This window comes from Salmo salar, chromosome ssa21 (assembly GCF_905237065.1).
Source record: "Salmo salar chromosome ssa21, Ssal_v3.1, whole genome shotgun sequence".
NCBI lineage: Eukaryota > Metazoa > Chordata > Actinopteri > Salmoniformes > Salmonidae > Salmo > Salmo salar.
The window spans coordinates 42,433,312-42,455,930 of NC_059462.1; the positions used below are offsets into that span (position 1 = coordinate 42,433,312).

General features: G+C 42.4%; 2 protein-coding genes across 2 annotated transcripts in view; one reads left to right on the forward strand and one right to left on the reverse strand.

Annotated features, from left to right (window-relative positions):
- The first annotated feature begins 3,839 nt into the window (after positions 1-3,839).
- LOC106582314 (MOB-like protein phocein) lies at positions 3,840-11,684 on the forward strand. The gene is made up of 7 exons (XM_014165273.2): positions 3,840-4,047; positions 7,289-7,351; positions 7,648-7,748; positions 7,843-7,972; positions 8,282-8,361; positions 8,452-8,563; positions 9,205-11,684. Exons 1-7 carry the CDS (start codon positions 3,952-3,954, stop codon positions 9,334-9,336), a joined length of 714 nt encoding a protein of 237 aa, XP_014020748.1. The 5' UTR covers positions 3,840-3,951; the 3' UTR covers positions 9,337-11,684.
- The window catches only part of LOC106582313 (raftlin-2), a 49,886-nt gene continuing 37,638 nt past the window's right edge, over positions 10,372-22,619 (reverse strand). Inside the window, exons 4-8 of the mRNA XM_045704811.1 lie at positions 17,851-18,069; positions 14,276-14,382; positions 13,774-13,877; positions 12,946-13,024; positions 10,372-11,983 (exon numbers count right to left, since the gene is read on the reverse strand). Of these exons, the coding sequence (XP_045560767.1) occupies positions 11,777-11,983; positions 12,946-13,024; positions 13,774-13,877; positions 14,276-14,382; positions 17,851-18,069 (716 nt within the window). The 3' untranslated portion in view covers positions 10,372-11,776. The remainder of the gene's footprint in view (positions 11,984-12,945; positions 13,025-13,773; positions 13,878-14,275; positions 14,383-17,850; positions 18,070-22,619) is intronic.

Here is a 22,619-nt window from a genome sequence, read left to right on the forward strand (position 1 = left end):
CCCCAGTCTAAGGTCCTGAGCACTTTGGAGCAGGTTTTCATCAAGGGTCTCTGTACTTTGCTATGTTCATCTTTCCCTCGATTGTGACTAATCTCCCAGTCCCTACCTCTGGGAAAAACATCCCCACAGCATGTTTCCACCACCATGCTTCACCGTAGGGATGGTGCCAGGTTTCCTCCAGGCGTGACGCTCGCATTCAATCTTGATTTCATCAGACCAGAGAACATTGTTTCTCATGGTCCGAGTCCTTTAGGTACCTTATGGCAAACTCCAAGCGCGCTGTCATGTGGCTTCTGTCTGGCAACTCTACCATGAAGTCCTGTTTGGTGGAGTGCTGCAGAGATGGTTGTCCTTCTGGAAGTTTCTCCCATCTCCACAAAGGAGCTCTGTCAGAGTGACCATCGGGTTCTTGGTTACCTCACTGACCAAGGCCCTTCTCCCCTGATTGCTCAGTTTGGCTGGGCGGCCAGCTCCAGGAAGAGTCTTAGTTGGAGTCCATTCCAACCAAGACTTGGCACGCCCCTATTCTAATCGACGGGGCTGTAGTGGAGCAGTTTGAGAGCTTCAAGTTCCTTGGCGTCCACATCAACAAACTAACATGGTCCAAGCACACCAAGACAGTTGTGAAGAGGGCACGGCAAAACCTATTCCCCCTCAGGAGACTGAAAAGATTTGGCATGGGTCCTCAGATCCTCAAAAGGTTCTATAGCTGCACCATCGAGAGCATCCTGAGGGATTACATCACTGCCTGGTATGGCAACTGCTCGGTTATTCTTATCTCTTACTTTTTCAGGGATTTTCTTAAAACGGCATTGTTAATGGCTCCTAAGTAAGCATTTCACTGTAAGGTGAGTTGTATTGTACGAGATGTATTGTACCTGTTGTATTCGGCATGTGACAAATAAAATTAGATTTGATTTGGTGGTTCCACAGTTCTTCCATTTAAGAATGATGGAGGTCACTGTGGTATTGGGGACCTTCAATGCTGCAGAACTTTTTTGGTACCCTTCCCCAGATCTGTGCCTCGACACAATCCTGTCTTGGAGCTCTACGAACAATTCCTTCTACCTCCTGGCTTGGTTTTTGCCCTGAAATTCACTGTCAACTGTGAGACCTTTTTATATAGACAGGTGTGTGCCTTTACAAATCATGTCCAATCAATTGAATTTACCACAGGTGGACTCCAAGTTGTAAAAACATATTAGGGATGATCAATGGAAACAGGATGCACCTGAGCTCAATTTTGAGTCTCATAGCAAAGGGTCTGAATACTTCTGTAAATAAGGAATTTCAGTTTTTTATTTTTAATAAATGTACAAACATTTCAAAACCTGTTTTTGCTTTGTCATTATGGGGTATTGTTTGTAGATTGAGTAAAACATGTATTTAATCTATTGTAGATTAAGGCTGTAACGTAACAAAATATGGGAAAAAGTTTGTGTGTGAGTGAGTTAGTGGCGGCAGATAGCCTAGTGGTTAGAGCGTTGGGCCAGTAACCAAAAGGTTGCTGGATGGAATCCCCGAGCTAGGTAAAAATATGTCCTTCTGCCCCTGACCAAGGCAGTTAGCCCACTGTTCCCCGGTAGGCTGTCATTGTAAATAAGAATTCGTACTTAACTGACATGCCAGGTTAAAAATGTATATATATCTCTGGAGGAATGCAGTGGTCTAAAGTACTTATGTAAAAATACTGTAAAGTACTTAAGTTGATTTGAGGTATCTGTACTTTACGATTTATATTTTGGCCAACTTTTACTTTACTACATTCCTAAAGAAAATCTACTTTTTACTCCATACCTTTTCCCTGACACCCAAAAGTAGTCGTTACATTTTGAATGCTTAACAGGACATAAACATATTCAAATTCATGCACTTATCAAGAGAACATCCCTGGTCATCCCCCTGATCTGGTGCACTCACTAAACACATGCTTCCTTTGTAAATGGTGTCTGAGCGTTGGAGTGTGCCTCTTCTGAGGTTTAACGGCAGTTGGCATCCAATTTGTTGCATTACCTACTAGACTGGAGTACAACTCCCTTACACTTTGCTTGATAGATCAAATGTAATAATAAATACCCTACCATCAAACACTACACTCACTAATTAAAACATTATATAAAGTTAACACCACCCCACTCCACTAATTAAATGTATTTATTCCTACCTCATGTCATCATCCTAAAAGGATGGGACTTCACCACTTAACACACCCTGTAACTCTTTTGATGTCTCGCACACCCAAATACCTCTCTGCAGCTGCCACCACAACCTACATTTTCTGCAATTTCCATTCCATCCCTGCCGTACAGTTGATAACCATTGCTATAAATGCTAAAAATCGAATCTTGTTGAACCTTATATCACTTTTTGGCCTATCCCTCTGTACTGGTATATCTCTACTACTCTCACCACTCCTCACCCTTAACCCATCTTCCTCTACTTTCTTCACTGCCTCAACATATGACAACTTCTGCTCTACTCTAACCCTAGAAACCTCAACCTGCCTCTCTCACAGGACATTTCTGATCCCCAGCCCCATGGGCACCCCTACAATTAATAACACATACCACTACTTTCACCAATACTACACATACCTTTGTCTCATGCCCTCCTGCACACTTCTCACACCTTGGACCCTCCCTCCTATACACTGCTGCCACATGCCATGCCCATAAGCTTGGCATCTAACATCGTAATGTATTCGGCACATACGCTCATACAGGATAACTTATATATCCTAGCTTCACTTTGTCGGGCAAAAACTCAACTTCAAAACTCAAAAGAACAGACAATGACTCTTCTGTTTCCCCACCCGTTATGCGTCGCATCAAACGACGAGCATCACATACACCGGGAATTTCCCCTCAGCTGGTCAACTTTTATATTTACTGCAACCCCAGTTTCATTGGCGCCCTTTTCTTGAGAGCGAAACAACTTTTCTTGCCCCCATTTCTTTTACTCCGAGCGCCTTCTCCCTCTGACCAACACAAACAATTATCACTAGACCACTTCTGGTTAACTTCACCGATTCCACATTACCCAACTCTTTCACCCACCGCGAAATCACAAATGGATCAGCCAAAATGCAAGAGTCCACTTTTTCCATAAACTTCACTCCTGTCAGACTCATCTTTATCGTGACCCTCCGTGCATACCTCGGTCTCCGATAACTTCACCCTCATTCACTTCCAATTCTCCTCCTGTTTTCATCTCCCTCTGCTTACACTTTCTTCCATTCTTCTTTATCAAACCATCTCCCTTTTCCCCACCATTCTTATCCGACTCAAGCTCACCCTCTTCTTCCCTCTCTCTTTGACCTTCTCTCCATATTCCTCCTCCGTTTCCCAAGTACACGTCTCCTCGTGATAATACTGCACTACTAACCAACCATCTCGTTTCCCAAGTACACGTCTCCTCGTGATAATACTGCACTACTAACCAACCATCTCGTTTCCCAAGTACACGTCTCCTCGTGATAATACTGCACTACTAACCAACCATCTCGTTTCCCAAGTACACGTCTCCTCGTGATAATACTGCACTACTAACCAACCATCTCGTTTCCCAAGTACACGTCTCCTCGTGATAATACTGCACTACTAACCAACCATCTCGTTCTCCAGGGACTCCCATTTCCCTTCGACTTCTGATTGCAATCTGGAGTGTGCATCTGGCTATCCGTAAAATGTTAACGTAAGAAATAGTGCCGTCTGGTTTGTTTAATATGAATTTTAAATTATTTATACTTTAACTTTTGATACTTAAGTATATTTAAAAACAAATACATTTAGACTTTTACTCAAGTTGTATTTTAACGGGTATCTTTACTTTTACTCAAGCATGATAATTGGGTACTTCTTCCACCACTTGAGGAATGTCCACTGCTTGGTAGCCTTGCAACTCCCTGTCCGCGCTCCTGCTACAGGGAATCCGTCACACACAAGTCAGTAAATGTGTGCATCATTTGCATCCGGGCATTCTGTCGAGATGGTCATGGCGGAGGGTACTGCAGTTCTGAGGAGGAATCGGCCTGGAACCAAGGCGAAGGTATGTTTCCACAAATCGGAATACGATTGCATATGGTAAAGAGACCAGCGGTGACCACGGTGGTCTTGCAGGAACAGTGAATTTCATTCAGATTTTGGGGTTTGAGTCGTTTCTCTGTACGGTTAGCTCGGAGTTGTCTTTCCGGAAAATAGGAAGAGTCGGGCTTGCAACTGGGTAGCGTTAGCTAACGTTAACTAGGCTAGCTAAAAACTACCACAGAGAATTTGAGACTTGCTAGGTAGTTAGACTTTAAAACAATGAAATATGAACACCATCTGAAAACCACTTCACTTTTGATAGCTAGCGAACTAGTAGCTAACCTAGTTTAAGTTAGCTAGATATCTAAGTTAGCTAACAGCTGTAATTGTTGACATTATAGCTAGCTACAGTATCTAGCTACCGTTTAACTGTTAGCGAGCTATTTTGACATGGCTAACTGTTCATGAGCTGTAGTCTTCAGCTACTGTACTTTAGCTAGCTGACTAACGTTATATTATTTTCCATCAACTAGCTATCAAGCCAAGTAACGGTAATTATTTGTGTAATTATCCTTATACGTGTCCCCAATGTAGTTAGCTAGTTAACCAGTAACTAATGTAGTTAGCTAAATACTGTATATTGTTTATTTATTAGGATCCCCATTACTACTCTTCCTGGGGTCCAAACAGGATTAAAACAATAGTTACATCACAACAAAACGCAACAGCCTACATCATAAATAGAACAATATATCATGCAATACATTATTACTTTATTATGCAAATATATAATATACAACAGTGGCGGTCAGTGTCGTTTAAGATGAGGGACGATTTTTTTTTTATGAGCATGGCCTTATTTATATTACAACATATTGGATGACTGTCATTCATATTCCATTCACCCAGCTCAATGTAACATCGATAGGTTTAGCTAGGTTACTACACATTATACTTCAATTTTCCCTATACCCATCATCATGTTTCTACAATCTAGACTACGAATGAAAGTTTACAACAGGTGCACAGGTCAAGAGAGAAATTTGAGTAATCAAGGTGACAGTGACACATTTAATACCGCCTTGCACACTCTTGCCTGCATCTAGCTGATCTAGGGTGTAGTCATTAGTGCAAACAAGAGATTCTATTGGACAAATTCAGGTATATTTATCCCCATTCTGTTTGCTTCCGTTTAAGAAACGTTTTTCAACAGAATCGGCAGAATCGGCAGAATAAATACACCCCTGAACACACGCGAACACAGTTAACATTCATAGCAGCCACATACAAACAGCATGATCACTTTTGTAGTTGTATTCCTTCTCGCATCTACGTGCTCTCTTCCTCTCGCATTTTCCCTTCGCTTGTGGACTTCAGTGCACAACATATCAGCTGTCTGTGACCAGGTGAAAAACCTTTCCAAACCTTCATATCATAATTGCTAACTGCTACACACAGCCTACATCGTTGTCACCATATTAGCTAATGTCATAGTCAACAAAACTACTACAACTAACACGTTAGTAAATCCGCTACAATTGTGCAGTACAGTGTACAGTCAGCAGGCAGTTTAACAGTTACACCGTTAGGCCCTGGTGTCAATTCATAAACCAAAAGCTTACCTTGACTTAGAGTTCCAGTTTTGGATAGCCATAGCCAGCTAGCATAGCAGCCCTCTCTGTTTGAGTAGGCTAAACTAGCTAGCTGCATTCACTAGCTAAGAAAGTGCAAAAAATACAACAGAAATATAGCTAGCTCTCTCTCTCTCTCTTGCTCCTCCTTCATTTTTGAAGGAATTAATTTGTTCAAAACTTCAACTATTGTCTTTCTCTCTTTGAGTCACAACTACTCACCACATTTTATGCACTGCAGTGCTAGCTAACTGGCTTATGTTTTCAGTACTAGATTCATTCTCAGATCCTTTGATTGAGTGGACAACATGTCAGTTCATGTTGCAAGAGCTCTGATAGGTTGGAGGACGTCCTCCGGAAGAGGGTGAGAACCATGAGCCTCCTAGGTTTTGTATTGAAGTAAATGTACCCAGAGGAGGACAGAAACTAGCTGTACTTGTCGTGGAAATATTCAGTCAATAATATTTCCCAAACACTGGAGCTTGTGAGTTCAAATAGACTTTATTACAAAGTAACAAAAGCCGAGCTGGTTCATGAAGCAACTGCCTTTCCAGCCTCGGGCACACACTTTTTATACAGTTTTCATCCTTACGTTACAGACTGTCACTCCTCTTTATGTTAATGATTCATCCCCTTGGGCATTTAGCCACCATTATCTTTTTGCCTTGAACTTATTTCAGCTTGGTTTCCATTTTCTTGTTGGCACAGACCTTAGGGCATAGATTCTATTGGTGGCGTAACCATAGCAACGATACAAAAATAAACAAACACGCATACTCCTAATGCAGGTGCATGTCTAATGGTGCTTTTAGTAAAACACACCTATGCTCCTAATGCACATCTAATGAACCTCACGGGACTGGTTAATGGCTTCCCTTATCCTAATGACCTATTGATTATTGGTTTCCCTTAGCCTTATGACCCAGACACATATACCTTCCCTTAACCTAATGATCTATTGATTAATGGCTTCAGAGTGCACGTCTAATGGCCCAGATACATATGGCTTGTGTTGATTCTGCTTACTACTCTGAGATGTATAATGTGCATATATGTACTGGAAAATTCCCAATATCCTCCTGCTACACCATGGTGCTAACCTACAGAGTGCTGTTGAGGATACTGTAGACCTTCGTAGCAAAACAGTCTTTTAATAAATGATTTGGTGACGTGAATATATACATTTCAAGTTTTTTAATGTCACATGCACAAGTACAGTGAAATGCCTTTCTTGCTAACTATTTAGCATCGTTTTATCAAAAAATGTTTCACCCAAAAAAATGAAATTCCCCCTCCACTGATATAAAATTATTATTACTGTGTGTGTGTGTGTGTGTGTGTGTGTGTGTGTCTCTCTTCATAGTCCGCATTGTGCCGTGAGGTGTTGTTTTATGTTTCTTTACATCTGATTTTACTGCACACTTGAGTTACTTGATGTGAAAAAGTTCCATGTAGTTATCGCTCTATGCAGTATTGTGCATTTCCCAGAGTCTGTTCTGGACTTGGTTACTGTGAAGAGACCATCTGTCTGGTTAGATGAAATATGAATGGCTGAGAGGTGACACTATTTTGCCCTTTGAGCCATAGCCACACATGCACTGAATATGATTATCGCTCACTCTCTCACTGCAGGATTTCTACAACTGGCCAGATGAATCCTTTGAAGAGATGGACAGCACGCTGGCTGTACAACAGGTGTGGTTGAGTTAGCTAGTGGGGCGTGACTGTGGAGTCCATTTTGAGCTTCAAATTAGCCCTAATTGCAGAATGCTGTTCGTAGCTGTCAAGTGCCAAGCCTGACGCTGACATGGTGTGCCTTATTTTAAGATGGCAGCCTGCTTCCCTATAAACCTACGAAGCATCTTATCTATTAATGGTTGACTTGTGATCATTGTCACCCATGTCAGAACCTATTTCTTTTAACTAGTTAGGAGGATGATGGCAAGATGTTTTGATCACTAACCTAGGCACTTCCCCTGTCCCTTGTTCAGTACATTCAGCAGAACATCCGGTCAGACTGCTCCGGTATCGATAAGATCCTAGAGCCACCAGAGGGACAGGACGAAGGGGTGTGGAAGTACGAGCACCTCAGGTACAGTAGCTGCACGACACGCTGAGATCAAAAACCTTACTCCATGTGGGTGTGTTGACTCAGTCTGTGTCTACCATTCTCCCATCTGATACAGGCAATTTTGTCTGGAGCTGAATGGACTCGCTGTGAAACTGCAGAGCGAGTGCCACCCAGACACCTGCACCCAGATGACAGCCACAGAACAGTGGATATTCCTGTGTGCTGCACACAAGACCCCCAAAGAGGTGAGTGTTACTAAAATCAGAATGAAGAACGATTGTCCATGTACTCTTATAATCTCCACCCCTCAGGGCCTGGTTTCTTCCTAGAGAGGAGCCTTTCTAGGGAGTTTTTCCTACCCATTGTGCTTCTGCATCTGCATTGCTTGCTCTTTGGGGTTTCTGTATAAGCACTTTAGGACAACTGCTGATGTGAAAAGAGCTTTATAAAATACATTTGATTCAATTCACTCAGGATTACATTTTTCAGCTCAGCCTGCAATGCACTATTCTGTATTTAGGATGCATGTACATTGCCTGTGCTTGGGTCCACAGTGCCCTGCCATTGACTACACCAGGCACACGCTGGACGGAGCTGCCTGCCTTCTCAACAGCAACAAGTATTTCCCCAGCCGGTGAGCACTCACACACACACACACACACACACTTTATGTAAAGGAGTGCTTTGGTTCCCCACTCATACACTTTCAATCTCCCCTCCCCAGTGTGAGCATCAAGGAGTCCTCAGTGGCCAAGCTGGGTTCTGTGTGTCGCCGGATCTACAGGATATTCTCCCATGCTTACTTCCACCATCGCCAGATATTTGACAAGTATGAGGTAAGTTAAAGGTTCACACTTCCCAAATAGACTTGGCAGTGAAGTATGATTTGGGCTCTTCATACCAATTGAAAATGACAGTAAAGCTTCATTGGGACATTCATTACTTGTTTGAATTAGAACATATAATGCACTTATCCACACCACATGTGCAACCGATTGAGCAGGAAATGAGTGATTACCAACTCCTTTATTCTCCATATGTGGCCAACCAGCTATGAACATATTCCATCTTGTAGTAGTCCCATGTTAAGCCAACAGGTGGCACTACAGACCTAGACAATAGGGAACAGTGGACTGATACTGTCTACTAGAGCTGAATAGAGTCTGGGACCTGTGCATATCCATAATGGCCACTTCATGGTCTACTGAACTCGTGCCCTGTGGAGTTCACCCATGTGATGACTCCAAGCAGACCAAAGCTATGGCTCTACATACAACAGTTAGTTCTGATGCTGATTAGCTGCGTTCCAGACATGATTTACTTCATGACAAATCACGGCTGTGACAGTATGGCTTTATAGTAAATGGTCAGTCAGCCTCTAAACTAGTGCATCAGACCTCAGATCGCATCCTCTTGTTTAGGGGTAGAGGCTGTTTCTGGACAGGGCCCAACTCTCATCCTCTTTCCTTCCCTGTAGAACGAGACCTTTCTGTGCCATCGGTTCACGCGCTTCGTGATGAAGTACAACCTGATGTCCAAGGACAACCTGATCGTTCCTATCCTGGAGGAGGAGGTCCAGAACACCTCAGCCGGGGAGAGCGAGGCCTGAGAGGAGAGCTGCACACAGGAGACCAGACGTGAGTTCAAATACTAGTATTCAAATACTGCTTGATTGAGCTTGCCTGTTGCAATGAAACCAATGAGAGTCCCACAAGGCAAACCCCACCCACCTGGTACTCCAGGCAGGCTAAAGCAAACACTCAAAGTATTTGAAGAGATTTCGGATAGTATTTGAACCCAGGTCTGATGCAGCTACACACTAGCCAGTCTCACTACTCTGTGGGGAATGTTGCTTTAACCTTTTGAGCAGCTGGATTTACAAAACCTACATTTAACCATAATGTGTTGATGACAAAGGCACACCCTTATGGGCTCCCTGTACATAACCCCTGCTGTCCCCCCCCCCCACTACTATCATATGTTTGCTGGTGCTTTGCTTTCTCCCCGTTGCTTTTGTTCTATCACTGAATTCCAAATAGACTCCTTGCCACTCCTGTAGATCTGAGGCTTGGGTAGGTGGAAGAATATGCAGACATTTCCAGGAAACCCATTTGGAGGCAAGATGAAGCTATGACCATAATGCTTCTCTGTATCCAATCTTCTCTAGTTTACAGGTGTACCTAGGGTTTAGAGGCTAGGGGTCCATTTGTGGTTCAGAAGCCCTCTATGCTTGTGTTGCTCTGAGTGCACACCTCCTTCCTCCTCATCATCATTAAGTTATTTTGTGGGAGGAGTCTTGTCTATCCGCCCACTTTTTATTTTCCTTTAAAATACATTTTACTGTCAACATTTGTCTTAATAAAAAGACTATTACCCTGTTGTTGACCCCAACAAAAATCCCTTTATGTATAATTTGGCCCCATCTGTTATGACTTAATTTTTTAAATACAGCTTGTAAAAGTCATGGGATCATTTGAGAGGTTTACACCTGGATGAAGAAGGCAGATGTGAGTGTGGGGCCACCACGGAACTGTCAAGAATTAACTTGTCCTCTCCATGGCCTCTCCTATTTAGCCTAGTGCTTTAAAAGTAAATAATTGGTCAGTAAATGTGAGGAAATCATGGGCATGTGTTTTTCTAAATGTGAGGAATAAGGAGAAATAGCTGTTTAATAAAATAAACACTGATGACAAAAGGAAGCAAAATATTACATTCTCAAATGAAACACTGCAACAGGTAAATACTGATGTTTCACCATCCCCAAAACAAGGGGGCTCATAAACCTGTATTGTATAACTACAAATGTCCATCTCTAGTAATACTATAACATCTACGATATGTACATCATTGTGGTGTTCTCTTACACAACAAACCCTTTAATAGTGTTATTAAACAAATGTCACTGAGTCATCTCCCTTAGTAACACAATAGGGCTTTTGTCTGAGGAAAGGAATCATTGGGCAGAATGAAAACAATTGAGGCCTGATAACCAGTACCATGTGGCTATGATAAAATAACTACCAGCTATTTCTAATGACAGTAGGTGCAGGAATAGAATAGGTCCTGATCTGATGCCAATGAATAAAAATGCACGCTAATGACCGTGAACAATAGATTTAAGCACCAATCAGACAATACATTTATAGCCCTGATGTACATATCTAGAGAAGGTTCAGTATGTTATCAATTCATTCCCAGGCAGTCCGGTATATGGAAATAAATCTTACCCATGCAATTACTGTACAAATCTTCTCCAGGCCTGAACTCAAAACACCCCTAGTTTTACAACTATCACAGAAAGAGGTCTGTTTGAATAATATTGCTGAATGCTGCAAGGCCCTGGACAGTACCACCACCAGACAGCGAGCGTGTATTTGTCCGCCTGGTACGTTTCCATCCAGCTGGGTGTGTTTGAGACAACAGGGGAGAGGAGCTGGTGGCAGGAAAGGGAATACCTAGTCAGCTGCACTACAATGTATTTAGCCCAACCCAATGTAGCTGTGCTGTTTGTCTGGCCCGTTTCCCCTTGAGCCAGAGTAGGTGTGATGTTACACGTCAGAGGAGGTAAAGTTGTATTGAACGGAGGTGTTGGCAGTTCTGGGGGAGGGGGTCCCAAAACATGGGGACACGTTCCACCAACCAGTTGTGTAGTTGGTCAGAGTTCAGTCCAGTGGTCTGGGTGTGTCTGCATGGAAGCTTCTTCCTGGTTCCCCCAGTCACTGTGGAGATGTCCTGTGCTTTCTGCTGGTCACAGTTGTGTGAAAGTGTGTGTGTGTTCTTATATGAAAAGGTGCTGTGTGAACGATGAGATGTGTGAATCTGGACTGATAAGTGCATATGTGTGGGTACGAACAAAAGTGTCTCGACAGCTTGCTTTTCCCAACAAAATGTATAAAAATGGAAATAACACCATCTCAAAATTGTAAATATGGCTTCATAATAAAAAAAAAGTGCCAAGTTTTGCTTTTCTAGTCTTTTCTAGTCTTCTTGGTTAGGGAAGCGATTAGAGGGATAGATGGGGGGTGTATATATGTGTGTCCATTTCAGGGTCACATGCAGGTCACCTCTGCCGCCCCGTCATCGTGCTCGAAGCCCCCCTCTAGGTGGGACAGGGTGCTGGGGTACCCCCCTCCGAAGACGGGGAACCCCCCGATACCCCCAGCGGTGGGGGACAACTCCACATTGGGGGGTGTTAGGGGGCTGCCCACACCTCGACTCACAGAGCGAGTGGACACGTCGCTCTGAATGGACCCGGCCTGGGAGAGGACAGAGGGTAGTATAAGAGGAAGAGGCTTTCATGTCTCTGTGATGGTGACTTCTCTATGCAGTAACGCTAAACATTGTGCAAATAAATCAATCATAGGTCATTAAAATATCTAGTAAAAGCAACATGCAAATCTAATGCAGTACAGATGTGTGTAACAGCAACTAGCTCTCACAGTCTCACTTCAGAATGAGACATTTCGAAGTTGAGTGTTTAAGGTTAAATTCAGGCATTATAGTGTAGCAATTTAAAACCTCTTAAGGATCTCTACAGATCGGTGTCCCACCCTCGGGACGGTTGAGCTAAAGTGCGCTAATGTGATTAGCATGACGCAAGTAACAAGAAAATGTACCATGACAAACTAATTTAACTGCACTGTCCAATTTACAGTAGCTATTAGTGAAAGAATACCATGCTATTATTTGAGGAGAGTGCACAGTTATGAACTTAGTTATTAATAAACCAATTAGGCACATTTGGGCAGTCTTGATACATTTTGAACAGAAATGTGATGGTTCATTGGGTCAGTGTAAAACTTTGCACATACACTGCTGCCATCTAGTGGCAAATCTATATTGTGCCTGGGCTTTCATTTCAAAGATGGCAAAAAAAGTTTTTAGTTTGTTTATCCTTTACCAGGTCTAATGTGTTATTCTCCTACATTCATTTCACATTTCCACAAACTTCAAAGTGTTTCCTTTCAAATGGTATTAAGAATATGCATATCCTTGCTTCAGGTCCTGAGCTACAGGCTGTTAGATTTGGGTATGTCATTTTAGGTGAAAATGAAAAGGGGCGGATCCATATTAATACAATTCATTGATTTGTATGATACATCTCACTTTGCTTTCATTTTCCACTTCCCTTTATCATAAAAAAATCCACAGGGGGGCAGTAGTCACATAGAACAAAACACTACAACAGGAAAGCTGCTAAATGAAACCAAGCCCTCACATGGTTCCTCTGTGGTATTGAAGAGGTCTTGATTGGTCTCTGTAGGAACACCACATGCTTGGTTGCCAGGTTACCATCACTAGACAAACACACAACATTACAAAAGTTTATGAAGGAAAACAGTCAAATAAGGCATGATGACCCGAGTTTGTTCTGGACCATCAGGCAGTGGTGTAAATTAAGTAGAACTTTTAAGTATTTTCACTTAAGTAGAATTTCGGGATATCTGTACTTTACTATTTATATTTGGCAACTTTTACTTCACTACATTCCTAAAGAAAACGATATACCTTTTACTCCATACATTTTCTATGACACCCAAATGTACTCGTTACATTTTGAAAGCTTAGCAGGACAAGATAATGATCAAATTCACACTTAAAGAGAACATCCCTGGTCATCTACTGCCTCTGATCTGAAGGACTCACTAACACATGCTTCGTTTCTAAATGATGTCTGAGTGTTGGAGTGTGCCTCTGGCTATCCCTAAATTAAAATAAACAAGAAAATGATGCCGTCTGGTTTGCTTAATACAAGGAATTTGAAATGATTTACACCTACTTTTGATACTTTAGTATATTTCAAACCAAATACTTAACTTTTATTCAAGTTGTATTTTACTGGGTGACTTTTACTTGAGTCATTTTCTATTAAGTTATCTTTACTTTTAGTCAAGAATGAAAATTGGGTACTTTTTCCACCACTGCCATCAGGCAACACACAAAACATTTAAGTGCAATGTCAGGTTCATCACTTGAGTACAGAGACTTGAGCCAAGACTGGTCCAACAACATTAATATCAAAATGCCCATCAATGATGTGTGTTACCTGTCATGGCGGATGATATGTGTGGGCAGGACACAGGTGAGCAGCCAGCCGAACTCAGCCAGTGTGTGAAGGAGTGGCCCGTAATCGGTCTTCACATCAGAACCCTACACAGCACAATATTGTTGTCACACACTGGATAGAGGTAATTGTTGAATGTTTTCTACACTTGTTTATCCATCTTTTTGTGTTACCATTAGGGTTGTTGACACAAACAAACAATCTCCACCCCCCACAGACATGATGCTAATCACCCACACACAAACACATAATTCTAATCTCCCCCAACACAGACAATGCTAATCTCCCCCACCACACAGTCATAATGCTAATCACTCCCCCCCCACACACACACACACACAATGCTAACCCCCCCCCACCACCACACACACGTAATGCTATCCTATCACTCACTACAGGATCTTCCCTAGGGAATACCTACTGCAACACATTCACCTGTCCTCACTGACTGACCCACGCATGCACACACACACGGCTCTCTGACCTCGATGACAGTCCACTGCTCCACTACGATAGTGTCATTGGCAGGAGGGGCAGTGCTTCTCTCCTCATAGACAAACAGCCCCTCTAGTGACCTGGGCACGGGCTCACCTGACAAACACACACACACACACACACACACACACACACCATCAGTCAGCAAACTATACTGAACTAAAATATAAACGCAACATGCAACAATTTCCAAGATTTTACAGAGTTACAGTTCATATAAGGAAATCAGTCAGTTTAAATAAATAAATTAGGCCCCAATCTATGGATTTCACATTACTGGGAATACAGATATACATCTGTTGCTCACAGATACCTTAAACAAAATAATTGTAGGGGTGTGGATCAGAAAACCAGTCAGTATCTGGTGTGACCACCATTTTCCTCATGCAGCGCGACATCTCCTTCGCATAGAGTTGATCAGGTTGTTGATCAATCCAGAGCATCCCAAATATGCTCAGAGTGACGTCTGGTTAGAATCCAGGCCATGGAAGAACTGGGTCATTTTCAGCTTCCAGGAATTGTTTACAGATCCTTGCGATATGGGGCTGTGCATCATCATGCTGAAACATGAGGTGATGACACCGGATGAATGGCACGACAGGATCTCATCACGGTATCATTAAAATTTCCACCAATAAAATGCAATTTTGTTCGTTGTCCGTAGCTTATGCCTGCCCATACCATAACCCCACCATGGGGCACTCTGTTCACAACGTTGACATCAGCAAACCGCTCGCCAACACGACGCCATACAAGTAGTCTGCGGATGTGAAGCCGGTTGGACGTACTGCCAAATTCTCTAAAACGACGTTGGAGGCGGCTTATGTTAGAGAAATTAACATTACATTTTTCTGGTAACAGCTCTGGTGGACATTCGTACATTCTAATTAAATACAAATGTTATTTGTCACATGTGCCGAATACAAACAACCATGAAATGCTTACTTACAAGCCCTTAACCAACAATGCAGTTAAAAATATTTACAAAATAAACTAAAGTAAAAAATAAAATGAAAAGTAACAATAAAATAACAATACCAAGGCTATATACAGGGGGTACCGTTACCGAGTAGCCATTTGACTAATTGTTCAGCAGTCTTATGGCTTAGGGGTAGAAGCTGTTAAGGAGCCTTTTGGACCTAGACTTAGCGCTCCGGTACCATGCGGTAGCAGAGAGAACAGTCTATGACACGCCTAGTATAGAGGTCCTGGATGGCAGGAAGCACTACCCTCTGTAGCACCTTATGGTCAGATGCTGAGTAGTTGCCATACCAGGTGGTGATGCAACCGGTTAGGATGCTCTCGATAGTGCAGCTGTAAAAAAAAAATGAGAATCTGGGGACCCATGCCAAATCTTTTCAGTATCCTGAGGGGGAATAGGCATTGTTGTGCCCTCTTCAAGACTGTCTTAGTGTGTTTGGACCATGATAGTGTTTTGTTGATGTGGACACCAAAGAACTTGAACCACTCGACCCGCTCCACAACTGCCCCATCAGGAAGTCCAGGCTCCAGTTGCATAGAGAGGTGTTAGGCCCAGGGTCCTTAGCTTAGTGATGAGCTTTGTGGGCACTATGGTATTGAACGCTGAGCTGTAGTCAATGAACAGCATTCTCACATAGGTGTTCCTTTTGTCCAGGTGGGAAAGGGCAGTGTGGTCGTGATCACACAGTCGTCCGGAACAGCTGGTGCTCTCATGCATGCTTCAGTGTTGCTTGCCTCAAAGCAAGCATAAAAGGCATTTAGCCCATCTGGTAGGCTTGTGTCACTAGGCAGCTCACGGCTGGGTTTCCCTTTCACAGACTACAAAGTTTGCAAGCCCTGCCACATCCGATGAGCCTCAGAGCCGGTGTAGTAGGATTCTATCTTAGTCCTGTATTGACGCTTTGCCTGTTTGATGGTTCGTCTGAGGGCATAGCGGAATTTCTGCCAATTGCACACTCCCTCAAAACTTGAGACATCTGTGGCATTGTGTTGTGTGACAAAACTGCACATTTTAGAGTGGGCATTTATTGTCCCCAGCACAAGATGCAGCTGTGTAATGATCATGCTGTTCAATCAGCTTCTTGATATGCCACACCTGTCAGGTGGATGGATTATCTTGGCAAAGGAGAAATGCTCACCAACTGGGATGTAAACAAATTTGCGCACAAAATTTGAGTGAAATAAGCTTTTTGTGTGTATGAAACATTTCTGGGATCTTTTATTTCAGCTGATAAAACATGGGACCAACACTTTACTTGTGTTTATATTTTTGTTCAGTGTATCAACACACAACACATATCAACCAGAAAACATAAAATCATACATAATCTGAGTTACACGAATGCAATCGGTGGACAGATGTGCATCACCAGATACCTTGTGTGATGTATTGTTGTCTCTACCTTCTTGCCCTTTGTGCTGTTGTCTGTGCCCAATAATGTTTATACCATGTTTTGTGCTGCTACCATGTTGTTATGTTGTGTTATCATGCTGTCTTGGGTCTCTCTTTATGTAGTGTTGTCTCGTTGTGATGTGTTTTGTCCTATATTTATATTGTATTTATTTGTATATTTTTAATCCCAGCCCCCGTCCCCGCAGGAGGTCTTTTGCCTTCTGGTAGGCCGTCATTGTAAATAAGAATTTGTTCTTAACTGACTTGCCTAGTTAAATAAAGGTGAAATAAAATACCTTAACAGTAACTGCTGAACTGCAACGTGAACAATGCTCTGCGAGGCAGGGAATTCTAGTCAGTACTGAAAGTATGTCATTGGAATGACAATGAGCTAGTTAAAGACATGAAGAAGTAGGCTGTATGTGAGCGAGAGACCCCCGTGTGCTATATTCTCAGGCCCCAGATGTCTACAAATGATGTGGATTTTATGCTGCCAGTCTATGGTGCAACAAGAAGCCAGGTTGGGAAGAGAGCTCCAAATATAGCCACAGTGGGAGAAGAGGAAGGGAGGGGGAAGAAAAGGAGGAGGAGGGAGAGAGAAGGGAGAAAGAGGGGAGGGAGCGAGAAGGAGGAGAGAGCAGGAGGAGGAGGGATAGAAGGGGGAGGAGAAGGGAGAGAAGGAGCAGGGACTGGGAAACAGGAAGTGACTGATCCGTGGGATGAAGGAGGCGGGGAGACAAAACACAACAGATTTCTGAAAAGACAATAATGGATAGAGTAGCAGAATGAGAGAAGGATGATTGAGAAAGATATGGATTCACAAGAGATGGATGAGGACAAAGTGTCCTTAATCTCTCTTTAATCCCATCCTCTCTTCCAGAGAAGTAAACTGTAATAGGATGTTGGCCTATCATTGCTCTTTGCTGGAGACCTTACAACTCCAAGATGTCACAGCATGCACGTTGTTTTTACTTTCTAAGCCTAATGTGGCTGTCACTACAGAAGAGTTATACATGCCACTACTACACAGTAGTTCCTACGCTCGTTTTCTCAGAGTACGATTGCTGATCTAAGTTTAGTTGTAACTTGTGAATCATAATGAATAGGTTAACGTGTATGAGGGGGCACGGATGTACATGCATCTTACATTCACCTTAGAAGTCTCTTTATATCTTAGTATTTGACAGTACCTTTGGGTGTGTCCCAGTACACAAACGAGTCCACCAATGACCAGCCTTTGCGGTAGTAGGCTGCAGTCAGCTCCAGCCAATCAGCCTCCAGCGAGCTGACCATCTGACCCTTCCTGGACACACGCATGGACAGCGCCCCCTGGTGGTACTGGCAGGCCAGCGCGTCCAGCGGAGCACATCCTGGTGCCCACGAGTGGAAAAACACCAGCAACTTCAGGTCTGAGAGATGGGGAGGAGGTAAGGATGGAGAGAGAGATGCTCAACATGCTTGGTGATGGTCCAGGCCTAAACCACACAAAATAACACTAGACACTATGGAACACAAAGCTTTTATTGTCTCATCCTGGAATATACAAGGTCTGAGGTCATCTGCCTTTGACCTAAAGAGCAGGAACCAGACTTCATCAAATAAATTGGAAATACAGACATTGTCATACTACAAGAAACATGGTATAAAGGAGACGGACCCACTGGTTGCCCTCTAGGTTACAGAGAGCTGGTAGTCCTATCCACCAAACTACCAGGTATGAAACAGGGAAGGGACTCGGGGGGGGTATGCTAACGTGGTAAGGGCAGACCTAACCCACTCTATTAAATGAGTCAAAACAGGAACATTTTACCTCTGGCTAGAAATTAAAAAGGAAATGATCTCAACAGAGAAAAATGTCCTCATGTGTGCTACCTATATCCCCCCAATAGCATCTCCATACTTTATCAATGACAGCTTCTCCATCCTAGAGGGGGAGATCAACCATTTCCAGGCCCAGGAACATGTACTAGTCTGTGGCGACCTAAATGCCAGAACTGGACAAGAACCCGACACCCTCAGCACACAGGGGGATAACCACCTGCCTGGAGGTGACAGCATTCCCTCCCCCAAATGCCCCCCTAGGACACAACTACAACAACATAATCAACAAAAACGGGTCACAACTCCTGCAGCTCTGTCAGACGTTGGGTATGTACATAGTTAATGGTAGGCTTCGAGGGGACTCCTATGGTAGGTACACCTATAGCTCATCTCTTGGCAGTAGTACTGTAGACTACTTTATCACTGACCTCAACCTAGAGTCTCTTAGGGGTGTCAGTGGACTGACTGAACGCTCTATCAGATCACAGCAAAATCACACTACTTACATTTACATTTAAGTCATTTAGCAGACGCTCTTATCCAGAGCGACTTACAAATTGGTGCATTCACCTTATGATATCCAGTGGAACAACCACTTTACAATAGTGCATCTAAATCTTTTAAGGGGGGGGGGGGTTAGAAGGATTACTTTATCCTATCCTAGGTATTCCTTAAAGAGGTGGGGTTTCAGGTGTCTCCGGAAGGTGGTGATTGACTCCGCTGTCCTGGCGTCGTGAGGGAGCTTGTTCCACCATTGGGGTGCCAGAGCAGCGAACAGTTTTGACTGGGCTGAGCGGGAACTGTGCTTCCTCAGAGGTAGGGGGGCCATGCTTGAACAGAGCTATGCTCAATCATGAGGCATCAAAGCCAAAGGAACTGAATATTAAGACATTCTATAGATGGAAGGAAAATTTTGTGGAAAACAATTAAGCAACAACAAATTCAACCCCTTCTTGACACTTTCCTGGAGAAAAGGTTTCACTGTAATAATGAAGGTGTAAACAGCAGTAGAAAACCTAAACAGTATATTTGACCTCTCAGCTTCACTATCAAATCTAACAATGTCAAGCAGACAACCTAAGAAAATGAACAACTATGACAAATGGTTTGATGAAGAATGCAAAAACCTAAGAAAGAAATTGAGAAACCTGTCCAACCACAAACAGACGCAGAAAACTTGAGCCTACGCCGTCACTATGGTGAATCACTAAAACAATACAGAAATACACCACGGAAAAAGAACAGCACGTCAGAAATCAGCTAAATATAATTGACGAATCCATAGACTCTAACCACTTCTGGGAAAATCTAAACAAACAACAACACGAAGAGTTCTATCCAAAACAGAGATGTATGGATAAACCACTTCTCCAATCATTTTGGCTCTATAACAAAGAACAAACAGCAAAAACCTATACAAGATCAAATATACATCTTAGAATCAACTATTAAAGACTACCAGAACCCAGTAGATTCTCCAACTACATTAAATGAACTACAGGAAAAAATAGAAACCCTCCAACCCAAAAAGGCCTGTGGTGTCGATGTTATCCTAAATTAAATGATAAAATATACTGACCACAAATTCCAATTGGCTATACTTGAACATCATCCTCAGCTATGGCATCTTCCCCAATATTTAGAACCAGGGACTGATCACCCCAATCCACAAAAGTGGAGACAAAGTTGACCCCAATAACTACCATGGGATATGCGTCAAGAGCAACCATGGGAAAATCCTCTGCATTACCATTAACAGCAGACTCATACATTTCCTCAGCGAAAACAATGTACTAAGCAAAATGTCAAATTGGCTTTTTATCAAACGACCATATGACAGAGCACGAATTCACCCTGCACACCCTAATTGACAAACAATCCAAAACAAAAGTGAAGTCTTCTCATGCTTTGTTGATTACAAAAAAGCTTTTGACTCAATTTGGCATGAGGGTCTGCTATACAAATTGATTGAAAGTGGTGTTGGGGAAAAATATACAACATTATGAAATCCATGTACACAAACAACGGTGTGCGGTTAAAATAGACAAAAAAAAAACATTTCTTTCCACAGGACCGGGGGGTGAGACAGGGATGCAGCTTAAGCCCCATCCTCTTCAACATATATACAGTTGAAGTCAGAAGTTTACATACACCTTAGCCAAATACATTTAAACTCAGTTTTTCACAATTCCTAAAACGTAATTCTAGTAAATATTCCCTGTTTTAGGTCAGTTAGGATCACCACTTTATTTTAAGAATGTGAAATGTCAGAATAATAGTAGAGAGAATGATTTATTTCAGCTTTTATTTCTTTCATCACACTCCCAGTGGGTAAGAAGTTTACATACACTCAATTAGTATTCGGTAGCATTGCCTTGAAATTGTTTAACTTGGGTCAAATGTTTTGTGTAGCTTTCCACAACCTTCCCACAATAAGTTGTGGGAATTTTGGCCCATTCCTCCAGACAGAGCTGGTGTAACTGAGTTAGGTTTGTAGGCCTCCTTGCTCCCATACGCTTTTTCAGTTCTGCCCACAAGTTTTCTATGGGATTGAAGTCAGGGCTTTGTGATGGCCACTCCAATACCTTGACTTTGTTGTCCTTAAGCCACTTTGCTTCAACTTTGGAAGTGCGCTTGGGGTCATTGTCCATTTGGAAGACCCATTTTGCGACCAAGCTTTAACTTCCTGACTGATGTCTTGAGATGTTGCTTCAATATATCCACATACTTTTCCCTCCTCATGATGCCATCTATTTTGTGAAGTGCACCAGTCCCTCCTGCAGCAAAGCACTCCCACAGCATGATGCTGCCACCCCGTGCTTCACGGTTGGGATGGTGTTCTTTGGCTTGCAAGACTCAGTTCTGCCCACAAATTTTCTATAGCCTATCAGAAGCTTTTAAATCCATGACATCATTTTCTGGAATTTTCCAAGCTGCTTAAAGACACAGTCAACTTAGTGTATGTAAACATCTGACCCACTGGAATTGTGATACAGTGAATTATAAGTGAAATAATCTGTCTGTAAACAATTGTTGGAAAAATTACTTGTGTCATGCACAAAGTAGATGTCCTAACTGACCTGCCAAAACTATAGTTTGTTAACCTCTATGGGCTAGGTGGGACGCAAGCGTCCCACCCGTGGTGCACTCCATCAACAGCAGGTGCATTTCAAGAGCGGCAAATTTGAATCCAAATAAATGTCAAAATTCAAATTTTTCAAACATACAACTATTTTACACCCTTTGAAAGATAAACATCTCCTTAATCTAACCACGTTTTACGATTTCAAAAAGGTTTTACGGCGAAAGCATAAATTTAGAGTATGTTAGGACAGTACATTTACAAGAGTTGTGTGTAATGTTGTGCCAATTCAAAGACAGGCGTCACCAAAACCATAAAATCAGCTAAAATTATGCACTAACCTTTTACAATCTCCAACAGATGACACTCCTAGGACATTGTGTTAGACAATGCATGCATTTTTAGTTCTATCAAGTTCATATTTATATCCAAAAACAGCGTTTTACTGTGGCGTTGATGTTCAGGAAATCGTTTCCCTCCAATAACCGGCATTCAAGTCAGCACCACAAATTAAATAATTAAAATTAGAAAACATTGGTAAAATATTATATTGTCATTTAAAGAATTATAGATTTACATCTCTTGAACGCAATCAACTTGCCAGATTTAAAAATAACCTTACTGGGAAATCACACTTTGCAATAATCTGAGCACTGCGCCCAGAAAAATACGCGTTGCGATACAGACTAGCCGCCATGTTGGGGAGATCTAAAATCGAAAATACTATGTAAATAATCCATTACCTTTGATTCTCTTCATCAGATGTCACTTCCAGGTATCACAGGTCCATAACGAATGTAGTTTTGTTCAAAAAAGCTCATCATTTATGTCCAAAAATCTCCGTCTTGTTAGCACATGATCTAAGCCCGCCGGACTTCACTTCATGAACGAGGGGAAAAATATATTTACGTTCGTTCAAACATGTCAAACGTTGTATAGCATAAATCATTAGGGCCTTTTTTAACCAGAACATGAATAATATTCAAGGTGGACGAATGCATTCTCTTTTATAAAGTATTGGAACGAGGGTACCCAACATGAACTCGCGCGCCAGGT